We start from the raw sequence: 27,790 nt of genomic DNA, 5'->3' as shown, positions 1-27,790 counted from the left end.
AAAAACAGTGTTATTGCCTTTATGCAGGCCTGTCAGTGTCCAGAAGGAGTGGACCGGGACTTTCCAATGGTGTCCGATGAGCAGGAAACATCTGGACCTCAATAGGTGGATGCACCTAATTGTGGTCTTGTACTGAAATTTAGCCTTAACAATTTCAGCTCGTAATTACTCGTTAGGGAAAACCTTCATGTTAGCACCCAGACGACACCCTGCAGAAACATGACCAGATGGTCTTTTCAAGGACGAGTGTCCGGGCAGTCTTCACTCTTCATAACTCTTGTCTGATGGAGCAGCAGCATTCCTCCCCTGGAGTGCAGAAATAAAATAACTTCTCTTTCAGTCTTGGAGCTGCATGAACCCTTGTTAGTCCCAGGAAGGATTCTTCCGCAGACTGGATCCATCTGCAGATCCAACTATGGACTTCCAGCATGGAGTCTTAACATCACTTTTAGTTCCCTGTTAAATTTACATTGGTGGAAATGGAAATGAAATGTTGTAGTGGCTGGAACTAACAGGAAGGGGACAAAAACAGAAGAAGTGGACAATGTTTAGATTTTTAGTGAATTAAAATTTTAGTGTTTTGTCCCGACTTGTTCCACTGGGCTCTGTTGGAGCAGTATGTCTCATGACTAACTTACTACTTTGATAACTTCCTACAGTAGTGTTCAGAATAACAGTAGTGCTGTGTGACTAAAAAGATTAATCCAGGTTTTGAGTATATTTCTTATTGTTACATGGGAAACAAGGTACCAGTAGATTCAGTAGATTCTCACAAATCCAACAAGACCAAGCATTCATGATATGCACACTCTTAAGGCTATGAAATTGGGCTATTAGTAAAAAAAAGTAGAAAAGGGGGTGTTCACAGTAATAGTAGTGTGGCATTCAGTCAGTGAGTTCATCAGTTTTGTGGAACAAACAGGTGTGAATCAGGTGTCCCCTATTTAAGGATGAAGCCAGCACCTGTTGAACATGCTTTTCTCTTTGAAAGCCTGAGGAAAATGGGACGTTCAAGACACTGTTCAGAAGAACAGTGTTGTGTGGGCCGCCTGAAGAGGAGGTACTGCTGGCCCACCACCACCAGATGGCGCCCTGCCTGGAGTGCGGGCTTCAGGCACGAGAGGGCGCTGCCGCCACGGACACAGCCGGGGGTGACAGCTGTCACTCATCATCTCATGACAGCTGTCACCCATCAACACTTCATCATACTGTTAACGGGACGCTACGTTTGGGGAAACGTGACAAATGACGCACGTCAGACTAAGTAGCCCTCAGTCTCTTACTGTGTTAGAGGTGGAGGTGGAATCTCCACCTTTGTTGTTACGGGGTGTATACACACCCACATCTTATTGTCTCTGCTCCTCGCCAGCAGTACCAGATCCGACACTCGGAGACGGTGGCCACCTGGGGACTCGGAACTTGGCGGCTCCAGTATTCTCCGGGTTCGGTGGCGGAGGAAATCGTGTGGTTCCGGTTCTTCTCAGAGCCTACCCACACGTCACCTTTGTGATTAACTGTTTTCAAAATCTTATATTCCTCTGTATTGTGGTTGTGCTCATTCACGACAGTAAAGTGTTTATATTCAACTCTTTCACTGTCCGTTCATTTACGCCCCCTGTTGTGGGTCCGTGTCACTACACTTCCCCAACAAACAGCGTAGTTTGATTAAAAAGTTGATTGGAGAGGGGAAAACTTATACACAGGTGCAAAAAATTATAGGCTGTTCATCTACAATGATCTCCAGGATCAGCTCCAGGATGATCAAAGACAGTCTGGAGTTACCTTGGGATCAAAGGTCATGCCTGCCTGCCTGTTTGTCTGTTTGTTGGTCTTCCGACAGATTGTTTGCTGTGACGCTATTCTGAACTTCACACGGTTGTATACGTTTCTTTTATTTCTGTTTATCACTCTTCTGGTTATTAATTGTATGTACTCTGAACGCCATTTAACTATAGTCCTGTTGTAATTCACTAGCAGTCAGCATTCGCTAGCGGTTAGCTTTCGCTAGCTAGGTCAACTCCCCCCTCGCCCCGTCAATATTTTTTATAGCCGTTTCTTTAGTTTCTTTAGTTTTTCAGTGTAACTGCTGTGAACTCTAATTCATTTATTTGCGTCTGTTTGAGCCTTAGGAGTGGTTAGCTTATCCATTATTGGTTAGCTTGTGCTTGCTTGGCTATACTCTTGAATTTCCTAGTGCACAAAGTATATTACCTACTTCACACCCTCCATAAATCCTACGTGATGCTGGAAGAGAGGGTGGCTCTCTTAGAGAGCCGTGTCCATAAGTTAGAGCAGCTTCTTAGCGCAGTGGAGTTAGATGTTACGGGCACTCCAGATGAGGTTAGTGTTGGGCTAGCGAGCCCATTAGCATCAGCCTAGAAACGCCGGCTGTGGAGGACGGATTTCAGACTGTGGCTAGGTGGAGGAAGCCCCGTAGGGCTTGGTGCCCGGTTGTGGCACCCCGATCGCACTCGCCACTGCGAACTGTGAATCGGTTCTCCCCCTTGGATTTACCTGAAGTGAATTCTCCGAGCCCACAAGTGACTTCCACTCCTATCTCCAGGCCGAAACACCAGACTTTAGTGATAGGGGATTCTATCACCCGCAAAGTCAGGTTACAGACGCCGGCTGACGTTAAATGTATTCCTGGGGCCAGAGCTCCCAACATTGCATCCCATCTTAGGGTGCTGACGCTGCAGAAGGGAAGACAGACGAAGGAACATGACATGAGATATAGTCACATAGTTATTCACGTCGGCACCAATGATATCAGGATGAAGCACTCAGAGGTCACAAAAATGGACATAGAGAGGACTTGTGACCTTGCCAGAAAGATGTGTCGGCATCAATTAATAGTCTGTGGTCCCCTCCCCTCCCGGGGTACTGATGAGGCGTTTAGCAGGCTGACATCATTAAATAGGTGGCTGGCGCAGTTTTGTAGACAGCAAGGCTTTAGCTTTATTGATAACTGGCCTTCGTTCTGGGGCCGCCGTGGCTTGCTGATGCCAGACGGCCTCCACCCTACTGGGGAAGGCACCGCCATCTTGTCTGCAAACATAGATAGAGCTCTACAGGGAGGGTAACATTAGGAATCTACAGCAGGCCATGGAGCAGGTGATTAGAGACCTTGCAAGGCTTATGACAAATGTGGGTGTGGAATCCATTAGCTTAGCGGGGAAATTAGTGCAGAAAATCCACTATGGTGATAGTGCAGTTTATCTGCCAGGGAGGGAAATTCAACAAGTTGAGACTATGGTCTGCTTGCGTAGACGTGTCCATAAAAATCAGAGGGATATGCTTTGCAAACTTAATACCCATTACTATATTGGATGATGTTGAAATTGGGGATGGCCCAGTGGTTGTTCCAGCAATAGCAAAGATTTTGTGTCTGCTACCTACAACGCAAGTGGAATGTCTCAAACCTAAACCTACTTCTAGGCATCTTATATATGCTACTCTGGAACCACTCCTAAACCCAAACAGTTCAACTGTCAACCCCTCTGAGGTTCTTAGACTGGATCTCATTAACATAACATCACTGTCCTCAAAATTATTGTTGATTAATGATTTAATTATTGATCATCACTTAGATATGATTGGGTTATGTGAAACCTGGCTTAAACCTACAGCTGTCCTCCTCTTAAATGAAGCCTGCCCACCAGCATATACATTTAGTCACGTCCCTCGTGATGCGAAGCAAGGCAGGGTGTTGCTCTTATTTATAAATCGAGGTTTAGCTTATTAGCTGTTGGGGGTCACAAATATAACTCGTTTGAGCATCTTGTTGTGTGGGCCGCCCGAAGAGGAGGTACTGCTGGCCCAACGCCAGAGGGCGCCCTGCCTGAAGGCGGGCTTCAGGCACCAGAGGGCGCAGTCGCCACCAGGAGCACCAGGAACTCTGACAGCTGTCACTCATCTACTCATCATGCCACCCATAAAAGCCTGGAGAAGACACCACACCTCTGCCAAGAAATCGTCTGAACCGTTCAGGTAGACACTCAGCCGTAATATTGAATCAGCTAAGTTGTGACGTCGTTCACATCTGTACTGGTAGCTAATTTATCTTCTGAGTTTGCAGCTTCTCCACTGACTGCCAAGTCGAAGGGAGTGGTAAGAGGTGGCGTTCTCCACTCTTCACTCTTATACTTGTGTAGTGGAGTCTGCATGGATAACCAGAGGAAGTAGTGGGATTGGGAGGTGGTGTTTTCTCCCTCCATCAGGAATACTCAGCTGACTGTTTTACTGGGTGTGTGCACCCACCCACTCTGTTTCCTGCCAGCAGTACCCGATCTGACAGCTGGAGACGGTGGCCACCTGGGGACTCAGGACTTGGCGGCTCTGGAGTGTTCCAGATCCGTTGGCGGTGGAAATCGTGTGGGTCCCAACTCTTCTCTGGACGGGCGTCTCCTATCCTTGAGCCTGCCCACACGACACCAACTTTATAATTGACCTTAGTATTGAATTGTACCTGTATCCGTTGTGCACTTTTCACAACATTAAAATTGTTACTTCTTATTTCCACTGACCATTCATTTACACCCCCTGTTGTGGGTCTGTGTCATTACACTTTTCACAACACATCTGATTCTCCACTCTGCTCAGGATATTACGCAATGCCAAGGTCAGAAGAATAATAATCAGCCGTATTACTTTTTCACTGTATATAGGCCTCCTGGCCCATATTCTCAATTCTTAAATGAATTTGTGCGTTCATCTCTAATTTGTCAACTAGTGCAGATAACATTCTGATCATTGGTGACTTTAACGTTCATATAAATAAGCCTTCTGATCCCCTCTGCAAATCATTTATGGAAATTGTGGATGTATTAGGATTTTTGCAATGCATTCTGGATTCGACGCACATTAGTGGAAATACCCTGGATCTGGTTCTCGCACGTGGCATTGCTGTCATGAATATTGACATCAAGCCTCTTACATCAGTGGTCTCTGATCACTCACTTATTAAGTTTACAGTTTCCCTGCCATGTTTAGTGGAACAACAACCTTATATATCATTACAGTGATGCATCAACTACTCAACTAAGACTGAACTAGAAGCTAGACTGCCTGATGTCTTAGCTTGACATTTGACAAACACCCAGTCAGTAGACAGACTTGTGGATAGTTTAAAATCAGTGCTCAAAACTACACTCGACATGATTGCACCACCTGTGTTGAAACCGTGCTCCCCCAAATCATGGTCACATTGGTTCAATGATTATCTGCGTGACCTCAAGCATAAAGCAAGAGGTCTAGAACGGAAATGGCGTTGTTCAAAATTAGAAGTATTTCACCTTGCGTGGTGTGATGCTACCTTAGACTGTAAGCATGCATTATTGGCTACAAAGTGGACCTACTACTCTGATTTGATCAACAAAAACAAGCATAACTCAAAGTTCTTGTTTGACACGGTGGCAACACTTATTCATGGACAACCTCCTGTAGCTCGCTCTCCTTTTACAGCACAAGATTTCCTGGATTACTTTGAGAAGAAAATAGAAGACATCAGGTTAAACATATCCCAGCATGCCTTAACCCAGCCACTACACCATGCTATTGAGGTGGGCGCCACTACTGAGGTATTACCTAGATTTACAGAATTTGATAGTATCTCTCTAGACATGCTGACAAAACTCGTAATGTCAACAAAAAGCACAACCTGTTTATTTGATCCTATACCAACAAAACTGTTTAAGGACCTGTGGTCCACTCTTGGGCCAATTGTGCTGGAAATTATTCATCTTTCTTTAACTTCTGGATCTATTCCTAAATGTTTCAAATCTCCAGTGATTAAACCATTACTTAAGAAACCTAATCTTGACCCTAGTGTATTGAAAAACTATTAGCCGATATCAAATCTATCATTTTGCTCTAAAATTCTGGAAAAAGTGGTTTCATGGCAGCTCGTAGACTATCTTACTGAGAATAATCTCTTTGAGCCACTGCAGTCTGGTTTTACAAAAATATAATTCCACAGAGACAGCTCTCACTAAAGTGGTGAATGATCTACTGCTTACAATGGATTCGGACACCACTACGGTTCTGTTACTGTTCAATCTCAGTGCTGCATTTGATACAGTGAATCATCATATTCTACTTGATAGGCTGGAAAATCACTTTGGGATTACTGGGAGTGCCCTTGCATGGCTGACGTCATACTTGACCAGTCGTTCTCACTGTGTTTTGTACAGTAACACTACCTCTAACTTAGTGACATGAAATTTGGGGTTCCACAGGGGTCTGTCTTAGGCCCCCTGCTTTTATCCCTTTATATAGCACCCCTTGGGCACATATTGCGACATTTGGGGATTACCTTTCACTGCTATGCAGATGATACTCAGTTATACATGCCAATAACTGATGGTAATCTCGTTCACATAAAATCCTTAGATTACGTTGCAGCAGTGAGAAGTTGGATGTCTAGAAACTTCCTACTTTTAAACTCTGATAAGACTGAAATGAAGGTTCTTGGTCCAGAGAGACATCGGCATCAATTTGACCAGTTAACACTCAGCCTCGGCTCGTGTGTCATACATCACACTGACAAAGTGAGGAACCTTGGGGTAATTTTTGATACTTTGTTGTCCTTTGACCTCCATATTAGAAATATTACTAGGACTGCTTTCTTCCACCTGCAAAATATAGTGAAGATTCGTCCCATCCTGTCTATGGCTGATGCTGAGACCCTGATCCATGCGTTCATCTCTTCTAGATTGGACTACTGCAATGTTCTATTTTCTGGTTTACTGCAGTCCAGCATTAGGGGTGTCCAATTGGTTCAAAATGCTGCAGCCAGACTTTTGACACGAAGCAGAAAGTTCCACCAATTACACCCATTTTGGCGTCTCTTCACTGGCTTCCTGTCCCAGTGAGATCAGATTTTAAGGTTCTGTTACTAACCTATAAAATTATTCATGGACTGGCACCTCCCTACCTAACTGACCTAATTAAACCTCACATATAGGCCCGGGCTTTACGTTCTGAGGATACAGGACTACTTTGTGTCCCGAAGGTGAATAAGAAGTCTGCGGGTCACAGAGATTTCTCTTATCGTGCCCCTGTTCTGTGAAATGATCTCCCTGCGTCAATAAAACAGTCAGATTCTGTGGAGACTTTCAAGTCCAGACTTAAGATGCACTTATTTTAGTCAAAAGTCAATAGTCAATTTATATAGCGCCAAATCACAACAAACAGTTGCCGCAAGGCGCTTTATATTGTAAGGCAAGGCCATACAATAATTACGTAAAAACCCCAACGGTCAAAACGACCCCCTGTGAGCAAGCACTTGGCGACAGTGGGAAGGAAAAACTCCCTTTTAACAGGAAGAAACCTCCAGCAGAACCAGGCTCAGCGAGGGGCAGTCTTCTGCTGGGACTGGTTGGGGCTGAGGGAGAGAACCAGGAAAAAGACATGCTGTGGAGGGGAGCAGAGATCAGTCACTAATGATTAAATGCAGAGTGGTGCATACAGAGCAAAAAGAGAAAGAACACTCAGTGCATCATGGGAACCCCCCAGCAGTCTAAGTCTATAGCAGCATAACTAAGGGATGGTTCAGGGTCACCTGATCCAGCCCTAACTATAAGCTTTAGCAAAAAGGAAAGTTTTAAGCCTAATCTTAAAAGCAGAGAGGGTGTCTGTCTCCCTGATCTGAATTGGGAGCTGGTTCCACAGGAGAGGAGCCTGAAAGCTGAAGGCTCTGCCTCCCATTCTACTCTTACAAACCCTAGGAACTACAAGTAAGCCTGCAGTCTGAGAGCGAAGCGCTCTATTGGGGTGATATGGTACTATGAGGTCCCTAAGATAAGATGGGACCTGATTATTCAAAACTTTATAAGTAAGAAGAAGAATTTTAAATTCTATTCTAGAATTAACAGGAAGCCAATGAAGAGAGGCCAATATGGGTCCCTTTCATATGGCTAGCATACTGGTACAGTTTTGTTTTATGCTTTTTACTCTTTTAATTCATTTTATTAGAAACTGGAGCGGCCTCAACTTTACCTAAATTCTGGGTCTTCAAGTGAAGTTTAGGACTAGTGGCTGGCGATCACCTTAGTATTTCTTCTGTTCTTCTTGTTGATTAATGCTGACAAATTATACAGTATTTTTTGTCTTTCTGATGCCTGATTCTGTTTTTTCTCTCTGTTTAAGGTGCAGCTCCATCCAGAGATGGGAGTTGTGTTTGTGTTGGCGACCCTCCTGTCCTGTGCACCAACAGCAATTCTTGTATATTTGTCTGTGAATTGTTCTGTGAATTGTTTCTGTAATTTATGTTTGTATCATGGCCCAAGCAGAGGGTCACCCCTTTGAGTTTGGTCTGCTTGAGGTTTCTTCCTCAGAGGGAGTTTTTCCTTACCACTGTTGCTCTGGGGGTTGGTAAAGTCAGACCTTACCTGTGTGAAGCGCCTTGAGGTAACTCTGTTGTGATTTGGCGCTATATAAAGGAAAATAAATTGAAATTGAAATTAAACCTGTAAGTGCTGTGACAGTTAGAAGACGCCTGTGTGAAGCTAATTTATTTGCAAGAATCCCCTGCAAAGGTTACAATTTGCCAAAGAACACATCAACTGGCCTAGTAAACCAGCAAAATCTTGGTTCCAAACCAACAAAATTAATGCCTCGCAGATGTGAAGAAATCATGAAAAACTGTGGTTATACAACTAAATACTAGTTTAGTGATTCACAGGATTGCTAAAAAAGCAGTTTGAACATAACAGTTTTGAGTTTGTAGCGTCAACAGCAGATGCTACTATTATTGTGAACACCCCCTTTTCTACTTTTTTTTAACTAATAGCCCAATTTCATAGCCTTAAGAGTGTGCATATCATGAATGCTTGGTCTTGTTGGATTTGTGAGAATCTACTGAATCTACTGGTACCTTGTTTCCCATGTAACAATAAGAAATATACTCAAAACCTGGATTCATCTTTTTACTCACATAGCACTACTATTATTCTGAACACTACTGTATAATGCTAATAATAACATATAATAATACTACTAATAACTTCATATCCTCTTATACAGCTAATGATAGTAATAATAATAACTTTATGTTGTGTGCCGTGATACACACTGTCCTGCTTATCACACCACACGGACAGAACACGGTTTTTCTTTTACACATACTGTTTAATATAGCAGGCTGCATGATTGCTGCCCAAGCAGAGGGTCAATGTCCAGAGGATCATCTGTTGTAAAACCTGTGGACTCCTACTGGATCTGCTGTGGCAACTTTGAGCAAAATGGGAGAAACCAAAAGTAATTAGACCCGAATTAGTTCTTCATCCACTTATTGGTTATATTTTAATTTAAAAATTCAATTCCGTGTTTTACAGGTTTATATAAAGAACGAAACAAATAACAACAAAAACATAAATTTTCAACATAATTTTCTGTCTTGTATTTACGACAAACAGAAATTCAGATTTTATAACTATTATTTGGTTAATAAGTAAATTCTCACAAAATTCTCACTCACTCATCTTCAACCGCTTTTTCAGGTTCAGGTCGCGGGGGCAACAGCTCCAGCAGGGGACCCCAGACTTCCCTTTCCACAAAATCTCAAAAAATTCTAAAATTGTTAAATTTTCTGAGTCCAAAATGACAGATTCATATTTTTATTTATTATACAAGACAAATGACGTCAAACTGTTTTGCTAACAAGATCATTGTTGAGCTTAATGTGTGCTCATGTTTGCTGGATGGACGGGTGAAGCTGTGGGAAGTGAACACAGGAACTGTTTGTTCAAGACTACACAATGTCCATTTTCTAGACAAGCAACAGTGACATCTAGTGGTCACCAGGACTCTGCGATTAGCCACACGGCTTCATTTTATGTTCAGACATTTTAAACATTAAAAGATATCAAACTGGCCCAAAATCAGAGGTTCACTGGGCCAAACCTGTGAAATGGTAAATGGACTGCATTTATAATGCACTTTTCCATCTGCATCAGACATTCAAAGTGCTTTACAATGATGCCTCACATTCACCCATTCACCCAGAGACACTCACACACCGATGCAAGGTGCTCACTACACACAGGGAGCAACTAAGGGATTAAGGACCTTGTCCAAGGGCACTCAGTGATTTTCCGGTCAGGCTGGGATTTGAACCGAGGATCTTCTGGTCTCAAGCCCAACGCTTAACCACTAGACCATCAACCCCCCCCCTGTGACTACCAGAACCCAAAAATTCAGAGCCGAATACGTTGTTGATTATACAGAATTACTGACTCACTGACTGGCTGACTCACTCTCTGACTGACTGACTAACTCATTGACTGACTCACTCACTCAATCACTCTCTGACTGACTAACTCATTAACTGACTGACTGAGTAACTCATTGACTGACTGACTCACTCACTCTCTGACTAACTCATTAACTGGCTGACTGACTAACTCACTGACCACTCACTCACTCTTTGACTGCCTAAACCATTGACTGACTGACTCACTCTCTGATTGACTGACTGCATTAATCCTGTACCCACTCTGACAATCACATGGAAAATCAACCTGGATGACCGAGAACCTTCATTGACAACAGATTGTGACTTTGTGACCACCGGCTTTCAAAGTACAAGTCGCAGCTGCAAAGCTTCAGGAACAGGACAGTACCCACTTTAGACTAAGTGGACTCCTGACTGGGAGAACAGCACCACCTGCTGACATATTCAGCCAGTCACTGTTGTTTTTAAGGTCCACCGCAACACCAAACAAAAGCACCTCTCAGGCAGGTCTAGGAAAGTTCCATACTCAGTTCAGGTACCAGTGCCTTTGCACTAATTCTAGCTGTCTGGAAGCACTTAACCCCTTAACGCCCATCGTCGCATATATGCTACAATCTCTGACTCAAATATGCAACTTACCAAATTGACCTGTATGCCTGTTGTCGCAAATTTGCAACATACCATCATTATTATTGTAACATTATAACATAAAATCATTACCAGAATACCCAATATTACTATCTAGTTTTTGTGCAAAAGTGAAATTAATAATCTCAACATTATTTACCATCTACTTAAAGGCAAAAACACAAACAAAACATTTTTTTTATATACAGCTATATAAATTCGGGCGTTAAGGGGTTAATGATGCAGAAGAAATTTGACTCTAGAGTTCCTACCGGCAGCGATGGCTCCAACCAGTGGCTGCAGGGTGACGGCCCAGGGGTAGTTCCAAGCCCCGATGATGAGCACCACGCCCAGCGGTTCCGACTGCACGTAAACCTCATCCGATACAGTCAGAAGGTTCTTCTCCACTGGCCGAGGTTTCACCCACTCCGACAGCTTCTCTGTGGCCAGTTTGATCTCATTCTGGATGCCGATCATCTCCAGGAGAGGCGTGTCATACAGACTCTACAAAAACGCAAAAACCTCTCAGACTGTGAAAAACCAACTTACAGCCGAGCTCTTATACAGTCTGTGAGTAGACTTGATAAGTTTATAGAGATGTACACAGACTGACGCAGTACACAGAAGTACACAAACATATTACACTGAAGTAGTACATAGAAGAATACAGTTTGTATGATTGTCAACTATCCCGTCACTGATGTAGTTGTTTCATACATAAAGTGAAACTTTGGAAACTTTTGATTTTAATGGCATTATTACAGTTTTAATGATGATGGACTTTGTCTGAAAATAAATGATTAAGACTGATAAATGATAAAGATGCACTGTGGTGTTCCACAAGGCTCAGTTGCAGGTCCATTTCATTTTCTTTAAAAATGATCTTTGTAAGCTATTTCTATGGGATAAAATTTTGTTTTGTTATAAAAGAATTTCAGCTTTGTTTATAGCAATTATTTATAGATGTAAAGAAATACTGATGATAATACATTAACGTTCATAATGTTGGACATTTCTGCTTTTAACTTACCTGTGAAACCATTTGTAGAATTTGTAATAAAATATTTTCATATCTCAGTGTGTGAACTATAAACACTATAATGAACCCAAATCATAAAATCAGTTAGAATCGTAAACAAATCTAAATTAAGAAATCACTTGTTCAATCAAAATTCATGTGCTGTAGAAAAATGACAATTTTTTGAAACACAATCAGGATTAATAAATATAATTAAAAGACCAACTGATGCTTGATAAAATATGTTGCATTTTTTTTTTGCTGTCTGATCATTTTAATACCACCATTCTTTAATTTATATTTCACTGAGTGACAGGAGTCCTCAGAATAACTGATGTGTGTGGGTGTGGCCTGCTGAGAGGTCATAGGTCACAGCCTGACCCTGTTGAGGTCGTGTTTGAGGGCGGCGGTGATCTCAGTCTCTTTCTCGGTGAGCATTGTCTGCAGGGCGCGAAGCTGCTGCAGTCTGAACTCCAGGGGGCGGGTCCTCCCGCTCAGGAAGGCCTCGCGAGCTCGCTGCAGCACCTGCCGCTCCATGCCAACACCTGCACGTGGACACGACACGCACACGTCAGCACCTGAAGAAGAACACACAGACACATGAACGAGCCGTCAAACACCAGAGAGGGCGGTGTCATCCAGAGGATCGGCCTCAACAAAATGGTGCTGCATCCTCCACAGGACACAACTGCCCCAGGTCCTGATCCAACAGGCAGACCACCGGTCCGTCCCCACCTCCTGAAAGATGCCATCAATGTTTCACAGCAACATGTTGTTGGCTTTGCCCTGTCTCTAGAGTCCTGACCGCTGAGATACCTGTGTCCTGGATCATGTCCAGAGAAACTCCCCACATGGACTAAATGTGGTGTCTGATGTTCCCTCACATTGTCAGTGATCCTTCTCATCCGAGTCTCAGTAAGTATCCATTCACAAAGTCATTCCAGGGGACCCAAAGATCCTCCACAGAGACCTGGGACCAAAGACATTCAGTCCTCACCTAAGGTCACTGGTTAGCGTCCAAGTCTCAGACAGTGAGACAGGAAGCACCAGGACCTAAAAGACTTGGACCTTCATTCTCCTGCAAAGACATCGGTATCACCAAACACCTCTGACCTTTAACCTCATGAGTCCATAAGATCTCCCCAGGTGTCTCTGAATCTCAAAGGTCGATGACCCAGAGACATGAAGGTCACTGCTGAGATCAGTGAACGTCTCTACAAGTTCAACACTTTCACCACGTACGTACACACATTTGATGGGCGAGTCCAGGAAGAGAAGAAAGCCTGGATCTTAGTCTAGACACAGGACAATCACAAACCCAGAGACTCAGCTTCTTGAGTCTTGAAATCAGAGTATCCATGGATTCCACAAAGATCAGCATCATCCATCAAGACAAGATCAGTGAATCTTTCCTCACCAACAAAGACACCTGAGCTACTGGTTTCCACAACATGACCGGGCACATGGGTCACGCAAGGACTGAATGCTGGAGGAGCCACAAGACATCCCTGAGGAACACCAACATTCCCCCTACAACCTACAGTATCTCTGTGTATAGTCTGGTGTCCCAGAGAGCAGCCTGGTCCATGGACTCATATTCCTGTTTGTATTCTCTGAGTAATTGCAGGGCAAGAACATGGTCGATAGTGTGAAGCTGAACCTCAGCTGCTCCACCACCTGTGCAAGCTCACCGATGGTTTCACAACCATCAGAACGCTGACTCGTGGGCCAGCCTCTGGACCCAACCCAGATTCAGGGGTCCTACTTGTCTTTTTAAAAATCACTTTTCTTTCAGTTTCACCTGATTCTCTTGCTTGCCTCTACTGGTGGTTGGCTCTCATTGCGGTATTGTATCACTTCCTGTTCCGGAGCACAGCGGTGTTTTTCTGTATCTGTTAGCTGTTTAATCTGCGCAGTTAGATTGATCTAGTTATCTAGATTACGATTTGTTTCCCAGTGTAATCTTTACGTGCTTTAACTAAAGCACTCCTTCTGCTGAATCACCTCTAAATTATTTACACATTATTCACTTTGCGTGTTTTTAGGAATCCTCTAGCTTAGCGTAGCTACTAGCTCTTAGCCGATTTAGCATGGCGGCTTCTCCTGTCTCTCCCGCACTTTTCTGCTCTGGGTGTGAAATGTTTAGTTATTCCTCGGCCTCCTTTAGCAGTAACGGTACTTGTAATAAGTGTAGCTTATTCGTAGCTTTGGAGGCCAGGCTGGGCGAATTGGATACTCGGCTCCGCACCGTGGAAAATTCTACAGCTAGCCAGGCCCCTGTAGTCGGTGCGGACCAAGGTAGCTTAGCCGCCGTTAGTTACCCCCTGGCAGATCCCGAGCAGCCGGGAAAGCAGGCTGACTGGGTGACTGTGAGGAGGAAGCGAAGCCCTAAACAGAAGCCCCGTGTACACCGCCAACCCGTTCACATCTCTAACCGTTTTTCCCCACTCGACGACACACCCGCCGAGGATCAAACTCTGGTTATTGGCGACTCTGTTTTGAGAAATGTGAAGTTAGCGACACCAGCAACCATAGTCAATTGTCTTCCGGGGGCCAGAGCAGGCGACATTGAAGGAAATTTGAAACTGCTGGCTAAGGCTAAGCGTAAATTTGGTAAGATTGTAATTCACGTCGGCAGTAATGACACCCGGTTACGCCAATCGGAGGTCACTAAAATTAACATTAAATCGGTGTGTAACTTTGCAAAAACAATGTCGGACTCTGTAGTTTTCTCTGGGCCCCTCCCCAATCGGACCGGGAGTGACATGTTTAGCCGCATGTTCTCCTTGAATTGCTGGCTGTCTGAGTGGTGTCCAAAAAATGAGGTGGGCTTCATAGATAATTGGCAAAGCTTCTGGGGAAAACCTGGTCTTGTTAGGAGAGACGGCATCCATCCCACTTTGGATGGAGCAGCTCTCATTTCTAGAAATCTGGCCAATTTTCTTAAATCCTCCAAACCGTGACTATCCAGGGTTGGGACCAGGAAGCAGAGTTGTAGTCTTACACACCTCTCTGCAGCTTCTCTCCCCCTGCCATCCCCTCATTACCCCATCCCCGTAGAGACGGTGCCTGCTCCCAGACTAACAATAACCAGCAAAAATCTATTTAAACATAAAAATTCAAAAAGAAAAAATAATATAGCACCTTCAACTGCACCACAGACTAAAACAGTTAAATGTGGTCTATTAAACATTAGGTCTCTCTCTTCTAAGTCCCTGTTGGTAAATGATATAATAATTGATCAACATACTGATTTATTCTGCCTAACAGAAACCTGGTTACAGCAGGATGAATATGTTAGTTTAAATGAGTCAACACCCCCGAGTCACACTAACTGTCAGAATGCTCGTAGCACGGGCCGGGGCGGAGGATTAGCAGCAATCTTCCATTCCAGCTTATTAATTAATCAAAAACCCAGACAGAGCTTTAATTCATTTGAAAGCTTGACTCTTAGTCTTGTCCATCCAAATTGGAAGTCCCAAAAACCAGTTTTATTTGTTATTATCTATCGTCCACCTGGTCGTTACTGTGAGTTTCTCTGTGAATTTTCAGACCTTTTGTCTGACTTAGTGCTTAGCTCAGATAAGATAATTATAGTGGGCGATTTTAACATCCACACAGATGCTGAGAATGTCAGCCTCAACACTGCATTTAATCTATTATTAGACTCTATTGGCTTTGCTCAAAAAGTAAATGAGTCCACCCACCACTTTAATCATATCTTAGATCTTGTTCTGACTTATGGTATGGAAATAGAAGACTTAACAGTATTCCCTGAAAACTCCCTTCTGTCTGATCATTTCTTAATAACATTTACATTTACTCTGATGGACTACCCAGCAGTGGGGAATAAGTTTCATTACACTAGAAGTCTTTCAGAAAGCGCTGTAACTAGGTTTAAGGATATGATTCCTTCTTTATGTTCTCTAATGCCATATACCAACACAGTGCAGAGTAGCTACCTAAACTCTGTAAGTGAGATAGAGTATCTCGTCAATAGTTTTACATCCTCATTGAAGACAACTTTGGATGCTGTAGCTCCTCTAAAAAAGAGAGCTTTAAATCAGAAGTGCCTGACTCCGTGGTATAACTCACAAACTCGTAGCTTAAAGCAGATAACCCGTAAGTTGGAGAGGAAATGGCGTCTCACTAATTTAGAAGATCTTCACTTAGCCTGGAAAAAGAGTCTGTTGCTCTATAAAAAATCCCTCTGTAAAGCTAGGACATCTTTCTACTCATCACTAATTGAAGAAAATAAGAACAACCCCAGGTTTCTTTTCAGCACTGTAGCCAGGCTGACAAAGAGTCAGAGCTCTATTGAGCTGAGTATTCCATTAACTTTAACTAGTAATGACTTCATGACTTTCTTTGCTAACAAAATTTTAACTATTAGAGAAAAAATTACTCATAACCATCCCAAAGACGTATCGTTATCTTTGGCTGCTTTCAGTGATGCCGGTATTTGGTTAGACTCTTTCTCTCCGATTGTTCTGTCTGAGTTATTTTCATTAGTTACTTCATCCAAACCATCAACATGTTTATTAGACCCCATTCCTACCAGGCTGCTCAAGGAAGCCCTACCATTATTTAATGCTTCGATCTTAAATATGATCAATCTATCTTTGTTAGTTGGCTATGTACCACAGGCTTTTAAGGTGGCAGTAATTAAACCATTACTTAAAAAGCCATCACTTGACCCAGCTATCTTAGCTAATTATAGGCCAATCTCCAACCTTCCTTTTCTCTCAAAAATTCTTGAAAGGGTAGTTGTAAAACAGCTAACTGATCATCTGCAGAGGAATGGTCTATTTGAAGAGTTTCAGTCAGGTTTTAGAATTCATCATAGTACAGAAACAGCATTAGTGAAGGTTACAAATGATCTTCTTATGGCCTCGGACAGTGGACTCATCTCTGTGCTTGTTCTGTTAGACCTCAGTGCTGCTTTTGATACTGTTGACCATAAAATTTTATTACAGAGATTAGAGCATGCCGTAGGTATTAAAGGCACTGCGCTGCGGTGGTTTGAATCATATTTGTCTAATAGATTACAATTTGTTCATGTAAATGGGGAATCTTCTTCACAGACTAAAGTTAATTATGGAGTTCCACAAGGTTCTGTGCTAGGACCAATTTTATTCACTTTATACATGCTTCCCTTAGGCAGTATTATTAGACGGTATTGCTTAAATTTTCATTGTTACGCAGATGATACCCAGCTTTATCTATCCATGAAGCCATAGGACACACACCAATTAGCTAAACTGCAGGATTGTCTTACAGACATAAAGACATGGATGACCTCTAATTTCCTGCTTTTAAACTCAGATAAAACTGAAGTTATTGTACTTGGCCCCACAAATCTTAGAAACATGGTGTCTAACCAGATCCTTACTCTGGATGGCATTACCCTGACCTCTAGTAATACTGTGAGAAATCTTGGAGTCATTTTTGATCAGGATATGTCATTCAAAGCGCATATTAAACAAATATGTAGGACTGCTTTTTTGCATTTACGCAATATCTCTAAAATCAGAAAGGTCTTGTCTCAGAGTGATGCTGAAAAACTAATTCATTCATTTATTTCCTCTAGACTGGACTATTGTAATTCATTATTATCAGGTTGTCCTAAAAGTTCCCTAAAAAGCCTTCAGTTAATTAAAAATGCTGCAGCTAGAGTACTGACGGGGACTAGAAGGAGAGAGCATATCTCACCCATATTGGCCTCTCTTCATTGGCTTCCTGTTAATTCTAGAATAGAATTTAAAATTCTTCTTCTTACTTATAAGGTTTTGAATAATCAGGTCCCATCTTATCTTAGGGACCTCGTAGTACCATATCACCCCAATAGAGCGCTTCGCTCTCAGACTGCAGGCTTACTTGTAGTTCCTAGGGTTTGTAAGAGTAGAATGGGAGGCAGAGCCTTCAGCTTTCAGGCTCCTCTCCTGTGGAACCAGCTCCCAATTCAGATCAGGGAGACAGACACCCTCTCTACTTTTAAGATTAGGCTTAAAACTTTCCTTTTTGCTAAAGCTTATAGTTAGGGCTGGATCAGGTGACCCTGAACCATCCCTTAGTTATGCTGCTATAGACGTAGACTGCTGGGGGGTTCCCATGATGCACTGTTTCTTTCTCTTTTTGCTCTGTATGCACCACTCTGCATTTAATCATTAGTGATTGATCTCTGTTCTCTTCCACAGCATGTCTTTTTCCTGGTTCTCTCCCTCAGCCCCAACCAGTCCCAGCAGAAGACTGCCCCTCCCTGAGCCTGGTTCTGCTGGAGGTTTCTTCCTGTTAAAAGGGAGTTTTTCCTTCCCACTGTAGCCAAGTGCTTGCTCACAGGGGGTCGTTTTGACCGTTGGGGTTTTACATAATTATTGTATGGCCTTGCCTTACAATATAAAGCGCCTTGGGGCAACTGTTTGTTGTGATTTGGCGCTATATAAAAAAATTGATTGATTGATTGATTGACTTCAGAGATGGGTCCACATGGAAGGATCAACTCCACCAGGATCAACTGCACCTGGATCCAGGATGTATTCTTTTTTAATGAACTCCTCCATGGAAGAGTCCACATTTCTAGAAAAGTTCAAGAATTCTGGAGTTATAACTTCATGAACTATAATGTGGTACAGTCACTTGCCCAGTTCCGGATCACTGCTGTAGTATTTGCGCTGCCGTTTCTCGTAATCAGCGCGAGTAAGCTAATACTTGGTACCAATGGAAAGATTGATGTTTGTCAACAAACGACCACAAGCTCGACCGGATCCAGCCGTCCTTATGATCAGCAGAGGAATCCAAACATCCCGGTCTCCGTGGTGTGCACGTGTTTTCTCACTCACTCATTCCTGCAAGTGTGGTAGTAACGATCTCTAAGACGTAGCAAAGGTGAGTTAGCCATTCAGTGTTTTTGGTTCTAGAGTGGGAAAATACTTACTTACTTGGGTAGAAAATGTCAGTGTGTTATGTCTTGCTGTTTAATTGCTGCACACATTTATCTCTGACTGAAAATGTGCCGGTTGTGGATCACTGAAGCAGCAGCCTCGTGTCAGTAGTTGTGATCCATGTGGACTTTTTTATTCTTCTCTACAAGAGTCAGACAGAAGTCAGACTTCCAGAGCAAGAATTTTAGCTGAGGAAGCTTCTCTGATTTGAAGTGGAACGTCCTCGCGTCAAGGAACCCAGTCCAGTCGAAGATTCAAGCTTCTCTACTGTGGACTTTGGGGCTCATCTCAACATCACGAATGGGCATGAATGTGGGGGGCTTTTACTTTTTAATTCCGGAGAAATCTCATCTCCACACTCCACACACATTTTATGCTCATAAAAACGTATAATGGCGCCTTTCAAAACGAAGTAAATTCTCATTTAATAAGTATAATTTATATCATTTTGCGTTCAAAACACATTCTCGGGCACAGTGTGTATCATTCTGCATTAGAAGGGCTCCAACCAGATGCCAGGAATGAACCCAAAGTGACACAGAGTGTCGTGATCCGGAACCAGCAAAAGTGGTCCATTTCCAGTAAATATCTGCACCACACATAATGTGGCTTCACACTTTAAGTAGAAAGGCTACTCCATCCAGACTTCTTCAGCTAGATAACATCCAAATACACAATAAAGGACATTCAGCTGCATTACGGCTTTTGTTTTTTAAAGGTAATTCGGAACTGGACAGCTGACTGTACAGCGGATTTGCGGCACAGAAACCAACAAACCGCGTTCAGATCCGTCCATGTCTGGACCGGTTCACCCTGAAGAACTTTTCTGTTGATTTGGACTCTAGATTTCATATTTTCTTTTTGATGATTCGTCACTTTTCAACATTTCATTCAGTTCCTCAAAAACTTAATCTACTGATCCGAAAGGAACCGGACAGACACCCGGTTCTGATCCACATCAGGATCTGGTCCGCGGTGCTGATTCAGAAGGTCCAAGAACCTCAGATTGAGAACCACGTTGATTTTAATGCAAACATTAAAAAAAAACAGCAACAACTGAAGAATAAAACTCACCTGGCAGCAGAACTCAGACCCAGACCCCGGCTCGGATCCAATCCGTTGGCTTCTGCTGACCTCCGAGAGCGAGAGGCGGGAGCGCGCACAGAAAGCGAGAACGCGCACCACTGTAAAAAACGGCAGCGGTCAAAACATTCAGGCCTCAGCAGCGCCCCCCAGCGGCACAAAGTCTGATTGTGACAAAAAGACTGAAAATAGAAAAAATGACTTTTCAAAATCATGTCAGCAGCAGCAGAGACCCACGAGGTCCAAACTAAAGTCTGAAGTTCAGGTCTAACACCCAAAGTCTGCACGGCAGCGGTGACGGACAGGACGCGTGTCAGCAGGACACCATCGTCCCATCAGACAGACAACAAACTGGTCCATCCTTCAGGTTCTCTTTGAGGAAGACTGCATCACCTGTTCAAACCAAACCACATTAACGGCATGTCGACACAACAACAGGAAGCTCCATCTCTGCACGGTTAGCGGGCGGCACGTGATGCGTGGAAGAAAACGGAAAACAACCATCAAAATGGATAGAAGAATAACCAGAATGGCAAAGGCTCACCCATTGATCAGCTCCAGGATGATCAAAGACAGTCTGGAGTTACCTGTAAGTGCTGTGACAGTTAGAAGACGCCTGTGTGAAGCTAATTTATTTGCAAGAATCCCCCGCAAAGTCTCTCTGTTAAATAAAAGACGTGCAGAGGAGGTTACAATTTGCCAAAGAGCACATCAACTGGCTTAAAGAGAAATGGAGGAATATTTTGTGGACTGATGAGAGCAAAATTGTTCTTTTTGGGTCCAAGGGCCGCAGACAGTTTGTGAGATGACCCCAAACTCTGAATTCAAGCCACAGTTCACAGTGAAGACAGTGAAGCATGGTGGTGCAAGCATCATGATATGGGCATGTTTCTCCTACTATGGTGTTGGGCCTATATATCGCATACCAGGTATCATGGATCAGTTTGGATATGTCAAAATACTTGAAGAGGTCATGTTGCCTTATGCTGAAGAGGACATGCCCTTGAAATGGGTGTTTCAACAAGACAATGACCCCAAGCACACTAGTAAACCAGCAAAATCTTGGTTCCAAACCAACAAAATTAATGCCTCGCAGTTGTGAAGAAATCATGAAAAACTGTGGTTATACAACTAAATACTAGTTTAGTGATTCACAGGATTGATAAAAAAAAGCAGTTTGAACATAATAGTTTTGAGTTTGTAGCGTCAACAGCAGATGCTACTATTATTGTGAACACCCCCTTTTCTACTTTTTTTTTTTACTAATAGCCCAATTTCATAGCCTTAAGAGTGTGCATATCATGAATGCTTGGTCTTGTTGGATTTGTGAGAATCTACTGAATCTACTGTTACCTTGTTTCCCATGTAACAATAAGAAATATACTCAAAACCTGGATTCATCTTTTTACTCACATAGCACTACTATTATTCTGAACACTACTGTAAGTCTTTGTACAGTGAAGATAAAACTTAGATTCAATATTACACAAAGAAAAGGAGCCTCACATCATTGAAGACATACTTTGATCCTTTGCTAAAGGAATCTAGGGCTCTTTGTGAGATCAAACAGGAATATTAGCTTATTTATTTAATTGATTGAATGATTTGCAGGTTTGTTTTGGCTGATGAGGCTGTTCTCCGAGACATCCCAAGAATTCATGGGATCCTCAGTAGGTTCTTGGACATCAGTCAAACTCAACACAGGAACTGCTGGAATCAGAGTATCTGATGTCTTCCCAAAGAACTCTGGTGTTCCTCAGGGATGTGTTTTTGTGAGGAATTAGTGTCTGGATTTGTGATGGTCTTGGATCCAGAGTAAGACCCAGGCTGCCAGCAACTTCCTGGACTCGTCCATCAGAAGTGTATCTGTATGAAGGTCCAAGTCTTTAGAGTCCTGGTGCTTCCTGTCTGGTTGTCAGACTTGGACTCTAACCAGTGACCTGAGGTGAGGACTGGATGTCTTTGGTCCAAGGTCTCTGTGGAGGATCTTTGGATCCTGCTGGAATGACTTCGTGTCCAGTCAACGGTAACTTATTGAGACTCAGATTAGGAGGACCACTGACATTGTGAGGAAACATCAAACACATTTAGTCCATGTGGGGAGTTTCTCTGGACACAGGTGTCTCAGTGGGGCCTCATTCAATATATAACATTTGGATGACTCATTCTCCAGAACTTTGCAATCAATCTTCTGACATGCAGAATTTTTAAGGCAAATAAAAAGTAAGTGGACTCTGTTCTGTCAGATGGACTGAGCTTTAGTTGGACTGTGACGAGAGTTTGTGTCTCGAAGCACAGGTTGTTTAAAGTCCCCGTTTGTCCACAAGTCACATAATTTATGTTTAATTCTGCTTCATGGTGTGTTGCACCACATGAGGCTTTGTTACTCCTGCGCTTTTTTAATCCACTGTACTTCAAACCGGGTTCGGGACCTGGACTTTAAATATGCATTAGTTTCTCAACATGTATGTTATGTGTTATGGTTTATGTGTGAAATACACATTAACAAGCCTGTAGTTTTGAACTGTGCAGTTGAACAGCGGGTCTGCACAGTGCAGCAGATAAGGTCCAAAGTTTGGTGCATTCGGCAGCACTTCCCAGTTCCCTCGTTTGGCGTGCCAATGCCTGAGCATCGGTCCAAACGCTCCACGAGTCGTCAGATTGGATCAGGGGACTGAAGGTCAGAGTTCAAGAGTCACATCACTTCCATCAAATTACTCAGTGACCCCTTGTGACCTTTGGGTGGGGCTCCAAACCAAAAGTAACGCGGTTTAAACTCATTTGACATGAACTCGTTTGATATTTTTTAGGGATTTAAAAATGTTCATTTTAAAAACAGTGATACTAAGGGAGAGATCAATAAATCAATTGATCAATATTATGTTCACTGATCCAAAACAATAAAAATCAAGCACACTTTGTATTCAGCTGTAATTTATTTTAATGATCAGGAGAAAATGATTAGATATTGATTATTAATGATGAACAGGTTCAACAACATTTCAATCTTACGTAATAAATCTTCAAACACTTTTCAAAAAATGAGACTATTGTTCATATTTCAGTGTTCTGATCAATAAAATATACAATAAACACTTCAGTAGATTAAAAATAAAACAGGAAGTTTCATGTTGTCAGTTCATTTGCAAAAACAGAGAAGTACACAAAATAATTTAAATCAATTTTTCTAATTACTTTTTTAAGTAAACATTTTTTAATGCTTCAACAGATTTTTGAAACCTGGTGGAACGATCAATGTTCCAACGTACAACTGGTTAAAAGTCAAGGTCACAGGCAAACATTTCTCCCAGTGCTGATCATGATTTAACACTAATATGAAACCAGATTTCTACTGGTAACATGACCTTTGACCTGGGGTGACCTTAAAAGGCCCTAACTGTGTTGAAGTGGATCAGTCTGGAGCTGGTGTGGACCACAGACAGAACTGATGGACTCTGCATCTGTGTTTGATTTTAGTCTTTATTTGTGACATTTGAAATTTTCTTTTTTGGTTTTAATGTACGTCCACTGCTGCAGCTGAACTCTTCACACTGAGACCGACATCCCGATCAAACCAGCGAGGGACGAGAACCTGCAGACATCCAAGGACCCCCAGGAGCTCCGGTGATCAGGTTTATCTCCAGAACCTCTGTTCCAAAGATCAGACACAAAAACCGAGTTCAGACTCAAACTCGACTGTAAGGTCTGTGTGACTGAAGGACAGTTTCAGATTCCATGTGATGGACAGGACCCAGATCCAGCTCTCACACACAGAACAACATACAAGTCTGTGTGGTCCACAACAAAAGCGTGGGACTTGACCCAAACAAAAGGCCATTTAAAAGAGCACAGTGAAGCATGCTGGGTAATTACAGCTGTGCTATCTGCTGCTGTTTCCAAGACAACAGCTCAGTGTGTGCAGGACACAAAGACACGGCTGTATCACAGCCTGGAGGATTCTGGGTAAATGGACTCAGCGAGGGGTAGAAGCAGCACCAGTGCATGACCCCGACCCACAATCCTTCAGACTTTAATACCGCCACACCAACCCACAATCCTTCAGGCTCCGATACCACAACCCTGACCCACAATCCTTCAGGTTTTGACACCACGACCTCGACCCACAATCCTTCAGGTTTTGATACCATGACCCCGAACCACAATCCTTCAGGTTTTGATACCACGACCCCGAACCACAATCCTTCAGGCTCCGATACCACGACCCCGACCCACAATCCTTCAGGCTCCGATACCACGACCCCAACCTACAATCTTTCAGGTTTTGATACCGCGACCCCGACCCACAATCCTTCAGGTTTTGATACCACGACCCCGACCCAAAATCCTTCAGGTTTTAATACCACAACTCTAACCTACAATCCTTCAGGTACCAATACGAGGACTGAAACCCACAAATCTTATCCCTCAGCAGGAGTTAAACTCTGCAGCAATATGGTGGTCACCCAGTGCCAGTTTTTGATACCAGAATCTGAATGTTATTGGCACAAAAATAAAAGAAGGGAAAAAAAAAACTTAGCCAATCAAGGGCTAACAAGGGCATGTGTATGTTAAAATCGGGAATGGCCCACATCCGTAAGTTCTTCAGATACATTACCTGCACCACTAAAGCTGCTAAGCCCAGTGCCATGGCAAGCAGAGTCATGCGGCGCATGCAGTACACGTCAACATGCTTCAGCAGGAGGAATCGTGCCCAGCCAAGTTTTCTGGCGGTGTGCGGCGGGTAGCGCATGCTGTTGACACCCTCCATTTTGAGCTTTTTGATTAGACAGCTCCGCAGGTGGCTGAGCTGGTCAAAGGTGTGACGCCCATGGTAGCAGCCCATCCCGCTGTGACCTGGAGGTGGGGCAGAACCACAACAGGCTCATCAGTAAAAATGGTGCAGACACACTCGTGACTATTGAACGAACCCTTTTAGCTCAAGTTGAGCAGTGGAAAAAAGGGGCGGGGCCACAGTTGCTGCAGGTGGACTGTGACGTAGCTGCTGCCGCCTTCGGTCGTTCTTATAAAACAGAACGTGGAAACACTCACCAACTCCTCCAAAAGGCAGCGCGCTGACAGTGAAGTGGACCAGACAGTCGTTGGCCAGCAGAGCGCCACTGGACGTCTCAGCAATCACACGTTTGATCAGCTATTGATACAGAAAAAAAGAAATGGGAACATTGTTCCTCTTACACTCTGAACACAGCAAATACTTATGATGTCAAAGATGCAGTGATGCAGCGCCGCAACCGACCTTACTGCTGTTGGAAAAGACATAGATGACGAGCGGCTTCTCCCGCTGGTTAATGAACTGAATGGCCTCGTCCACACCTCCCACTGTCACGATGGGCAGCAGGGGACCGAAGATCTCCTCCTGCATCACTCTGGAGTCGGACGTCACATCCTGCAGCACGGTGGGAGCTGGCGCCAGAAAGACCAGTCAGGTGGACCGCAGACCTCCACCGGGGTCCAGCAGTCCTCTGATTGCACTGAACAGCTTTTTACTACAGAGCAAAGACTTCAAGCCAAACCTTTACAGCCAGATCCCCCTGACAGACCAGAACCATCCCCACATTGACCCAAACTCATCTGAGTCATGGTCTCCCTGGCAGACGTACCAATGTAGCACTGCGATTCATCGTGGTCTCCGCCGACAGCCACGGTGCTGCCCTCCATCAGACCCACGATTCTCTTAAAGTGCTGCCGGTTGATGATGCGTCCGTAGTCCTCACAGGTCTTTGGACTATCCGTGTAAAACTCCTGCAGAACCACAGACGGCCTGAGACTCACATTTAATGGCTTTAATGTCATTACATCCTACGACGGACAGATTTCATTCAAACACAGATCCAAAGACCAGACTTAGCGTCCAGACCAAGGTCTGCCACCCAACCTGAGGAGGGGGCTTCAAGACAGTTTGAACACATCCATCACAGCCCTTAACTCCTCCCCACACACACACACACACACACACACACACCACAATCCCACCTTTAAAACGAGACAAAACGACATCCAGCAGCCTTAAATCAGGTCTACTCTATGAGCATGGCCACCCAGGGCCCAGCATGGCAGCCATCCAGGCAGATAACGCCCTGGATATGCCTGATGTCAGTTCCTTGAGCCCACAGGTGACTGTCTCTAGGCCGAAACATCTGGTGTTAGTGATAGGGAATTCTATCACCCCCAAAGTCAGGTTACAGATGCCGGCTGACGTTAAATGTATTCCTGGGGCCAGAGCTCCTGATATTGCCTCCCACCTCAGGGTGCTGACATTGCAGAAGGGTAAATAGACTAAGAAACATGATATGAGATACAGTCACATAACTATTCACGTCGGCGCCAATGATGTCAGGATGAAACACTCAGAAGTCACAAAAATGGACATAGAGAGAACTTGTGACCTTGCCAGAAAGATGTGCCAGCATTGATTAATAGTTTCTGGCCCCTTCCCCTCTCGGGGTAATGATGAGGAACATAGACAGAGCTCTACAAAGAGGGTTAACATTATGTTTTTACAGCGGGCCATGGAGCAGGTGATTAGAGACCCTGCTGGGCTCATGACACGTGGTTGTGGAATCCACTAGCTTAGCGGGGAAATTAGTGCAGACAACCTATTGTAGTGACAGTGGTTTTTCAGGGAGGGAAATTTATTGGGTTGAGACTGTGGCCTATTTCCACAGACGTGTCTTTAAAAATCACAGAGGGATATGTTTTGCAAACTTAATACCCATTACTATGTTGGATGACACTAAAATTGAGGATGGCCAGCAATATTAAATATTTTGTGTCTGAATCCGCGTGGAATGTGCTTGGCTTGGCTGGCTCACAGATCTGGCAACTTGCTTCCGACGGATTGTTTGCTGTTGTGACGCTCTTCTGAACTTTACACAGTTGGCCTCTACTGGTGGTTGGCTCTCACTGCGGTATTGTATCACTTCCTGTTCCGGAGCACAGCGGTGTTTTGCTGTATCTGTTAGCTGTTTAATCTGCGCAGTTAGATTGATCTAGTTATCTAGATTACGATTTGTTTCCCAGTGTAATCTTTACGTGCCTTAACTAAAGCACTCCTTCTGCTGAATCACCTCTAAATTATTTACACATTATTCACTTTGCGTGTTTTTAGGAATCCGCTAGCTTAGCGTAGCTACTAGCTCTTAGCCGATTTAGCATGGCGGCTTCTCCTGTCTCTCCCGCACTTTTCTGCTCTGGGTGTGAAATGTTTAGTTATTCCTCGGCCTCCTTTAGCAGTAATGGTACTTGTAATAAGTGTAGCTTATTCGTAGCTTTGGAGGCCAGGCTGGGCGAATTGGAGACTCGGCTCCGCACCGTGGAAAATTCTACAGCTAGCAAGGCCCCTGTAGTCGGTGCGGACCAAGGTAGCTTAGCCGCCGTTAGTTCCCCCCTGGCAGATCCCGAGCAGCCGGGAAAGCAGGCCGACTGGGTGACTGTGAGGAGGAAGCGTAGCCCTAAACAGAAGCCCCGTGTACACCGCCAACCCGTTCACATCTCTAACCGTTTTTCCCCACTCGACGACACACCCGCCGAGGATCAAACTCTGGTTATTGGCGACTCTGTTTTGAGAAATGTGAAGTTAGCGACACCAGCAACCATAGTCAATTGTCTTCCGGGGGCCAGAGCAGGCGACATTGAAGGAAATTTGAAACTGCTGGCTAAGGCTAAGCGTAAATTTGGTAAGATTGTAATTCACGTCGGCAGTAATGACACCCGGTTACGCCAATCGGAGGTCACTAAAATTAACATTAAATCGGTGTGTAACTTTGCAAAAACAATGTCGGACTCTGTAGTTTTCTCTGGGCCCCTCCCCAATCGGACCGGGAGTGACATGTTTAGCCGCATGTTCTCCTTGAATTGCTGGCTGTCTGA

At 43.8% G+C, this 27,790-nt stretch overlaps 2 protein-coding genes across 4 annotated transcripts in view; both read right to left on the bottom strand.

Annotated features, from left to right (window-relative positions):
* Positions 1 to 27,790, bottom strand: part of LOC117505982 (aldehyde dehydrogenase, dimeric NADP-preferring-like) — a 123,428-nt gene that overhangs the window by 75,198 nt on the left and 20,440 nt on the right. Inside the window, exons 1-3 of one of the 3 annotated variants that reach the window (XM_034165527.1) lie at positions 19,895 to 19,959; positions 12,261 to 12,424; positions 11,134 to 11,365 (exon numbers count right to left, since the gene is read on the bottom strand). The exons of the other annotated variants lie outside the window; for them this stretch is intronic. Of the exons in view, the coding sequence (XP_034021418.1) occupies positions 11,134 to 11,365; positions 12,261 to 12,416 (388 nt within the window). The 5' untranslated portion in view covers positions 12,417 to 12,424; positions 19,895 to 19,959. Of the gene's footprint in view, positions 1 to 11,133; positions 11,366 to 12,260; positions 12,425 to 19,894; positions 19,960 to 27,790 lie in introns of those variants that run through there. 3 annotated transcript variants of the gene reach the window in all.
* On the bottom strand, positions 23,422 to 25,714 carry LOC117505981 (aldehyde dehydrogenase family 3 member A2-like). Its single transcript, XM_034165524.1, has 5 exons — positions 25,522 to 25,714; positions 25,158 to 25,324; positions 24,953 to 25,052; positions 24,519 to 24,757; positions 23,422 to 23,552 (listed from the first exon to the last, which is right to left on the bottom strand). The coding sequence occupies exons 1-5, from the start codon at positions 25,712 to 25,714 to the stop codon at positions 23,538 to 23,540; spliced, it is 714 nt and encodes a 237-aa protein (XP_034021415.1). The 3' UTR covers positions 23,422 to 23,537.

This window comes from Thalassophryne amazonica, unplaced genomic scaffold (assembly GCF_902500255.1).
Source record: "Thalassophryne amazonica unplaced genomic scaffold, fThaAma1.1, whole genome shotgun sequence".
Taxonomy (NCBI): Eukaryota; Metazoa; Chordata; class Actinopteri; order Batrachoidiformes; family Batrachoididae; genus Thalassophryne; species Thalassophryne amazonica.
This window is presented reverse-complemented; position numbering and strand designations above follow the sequence as displayed.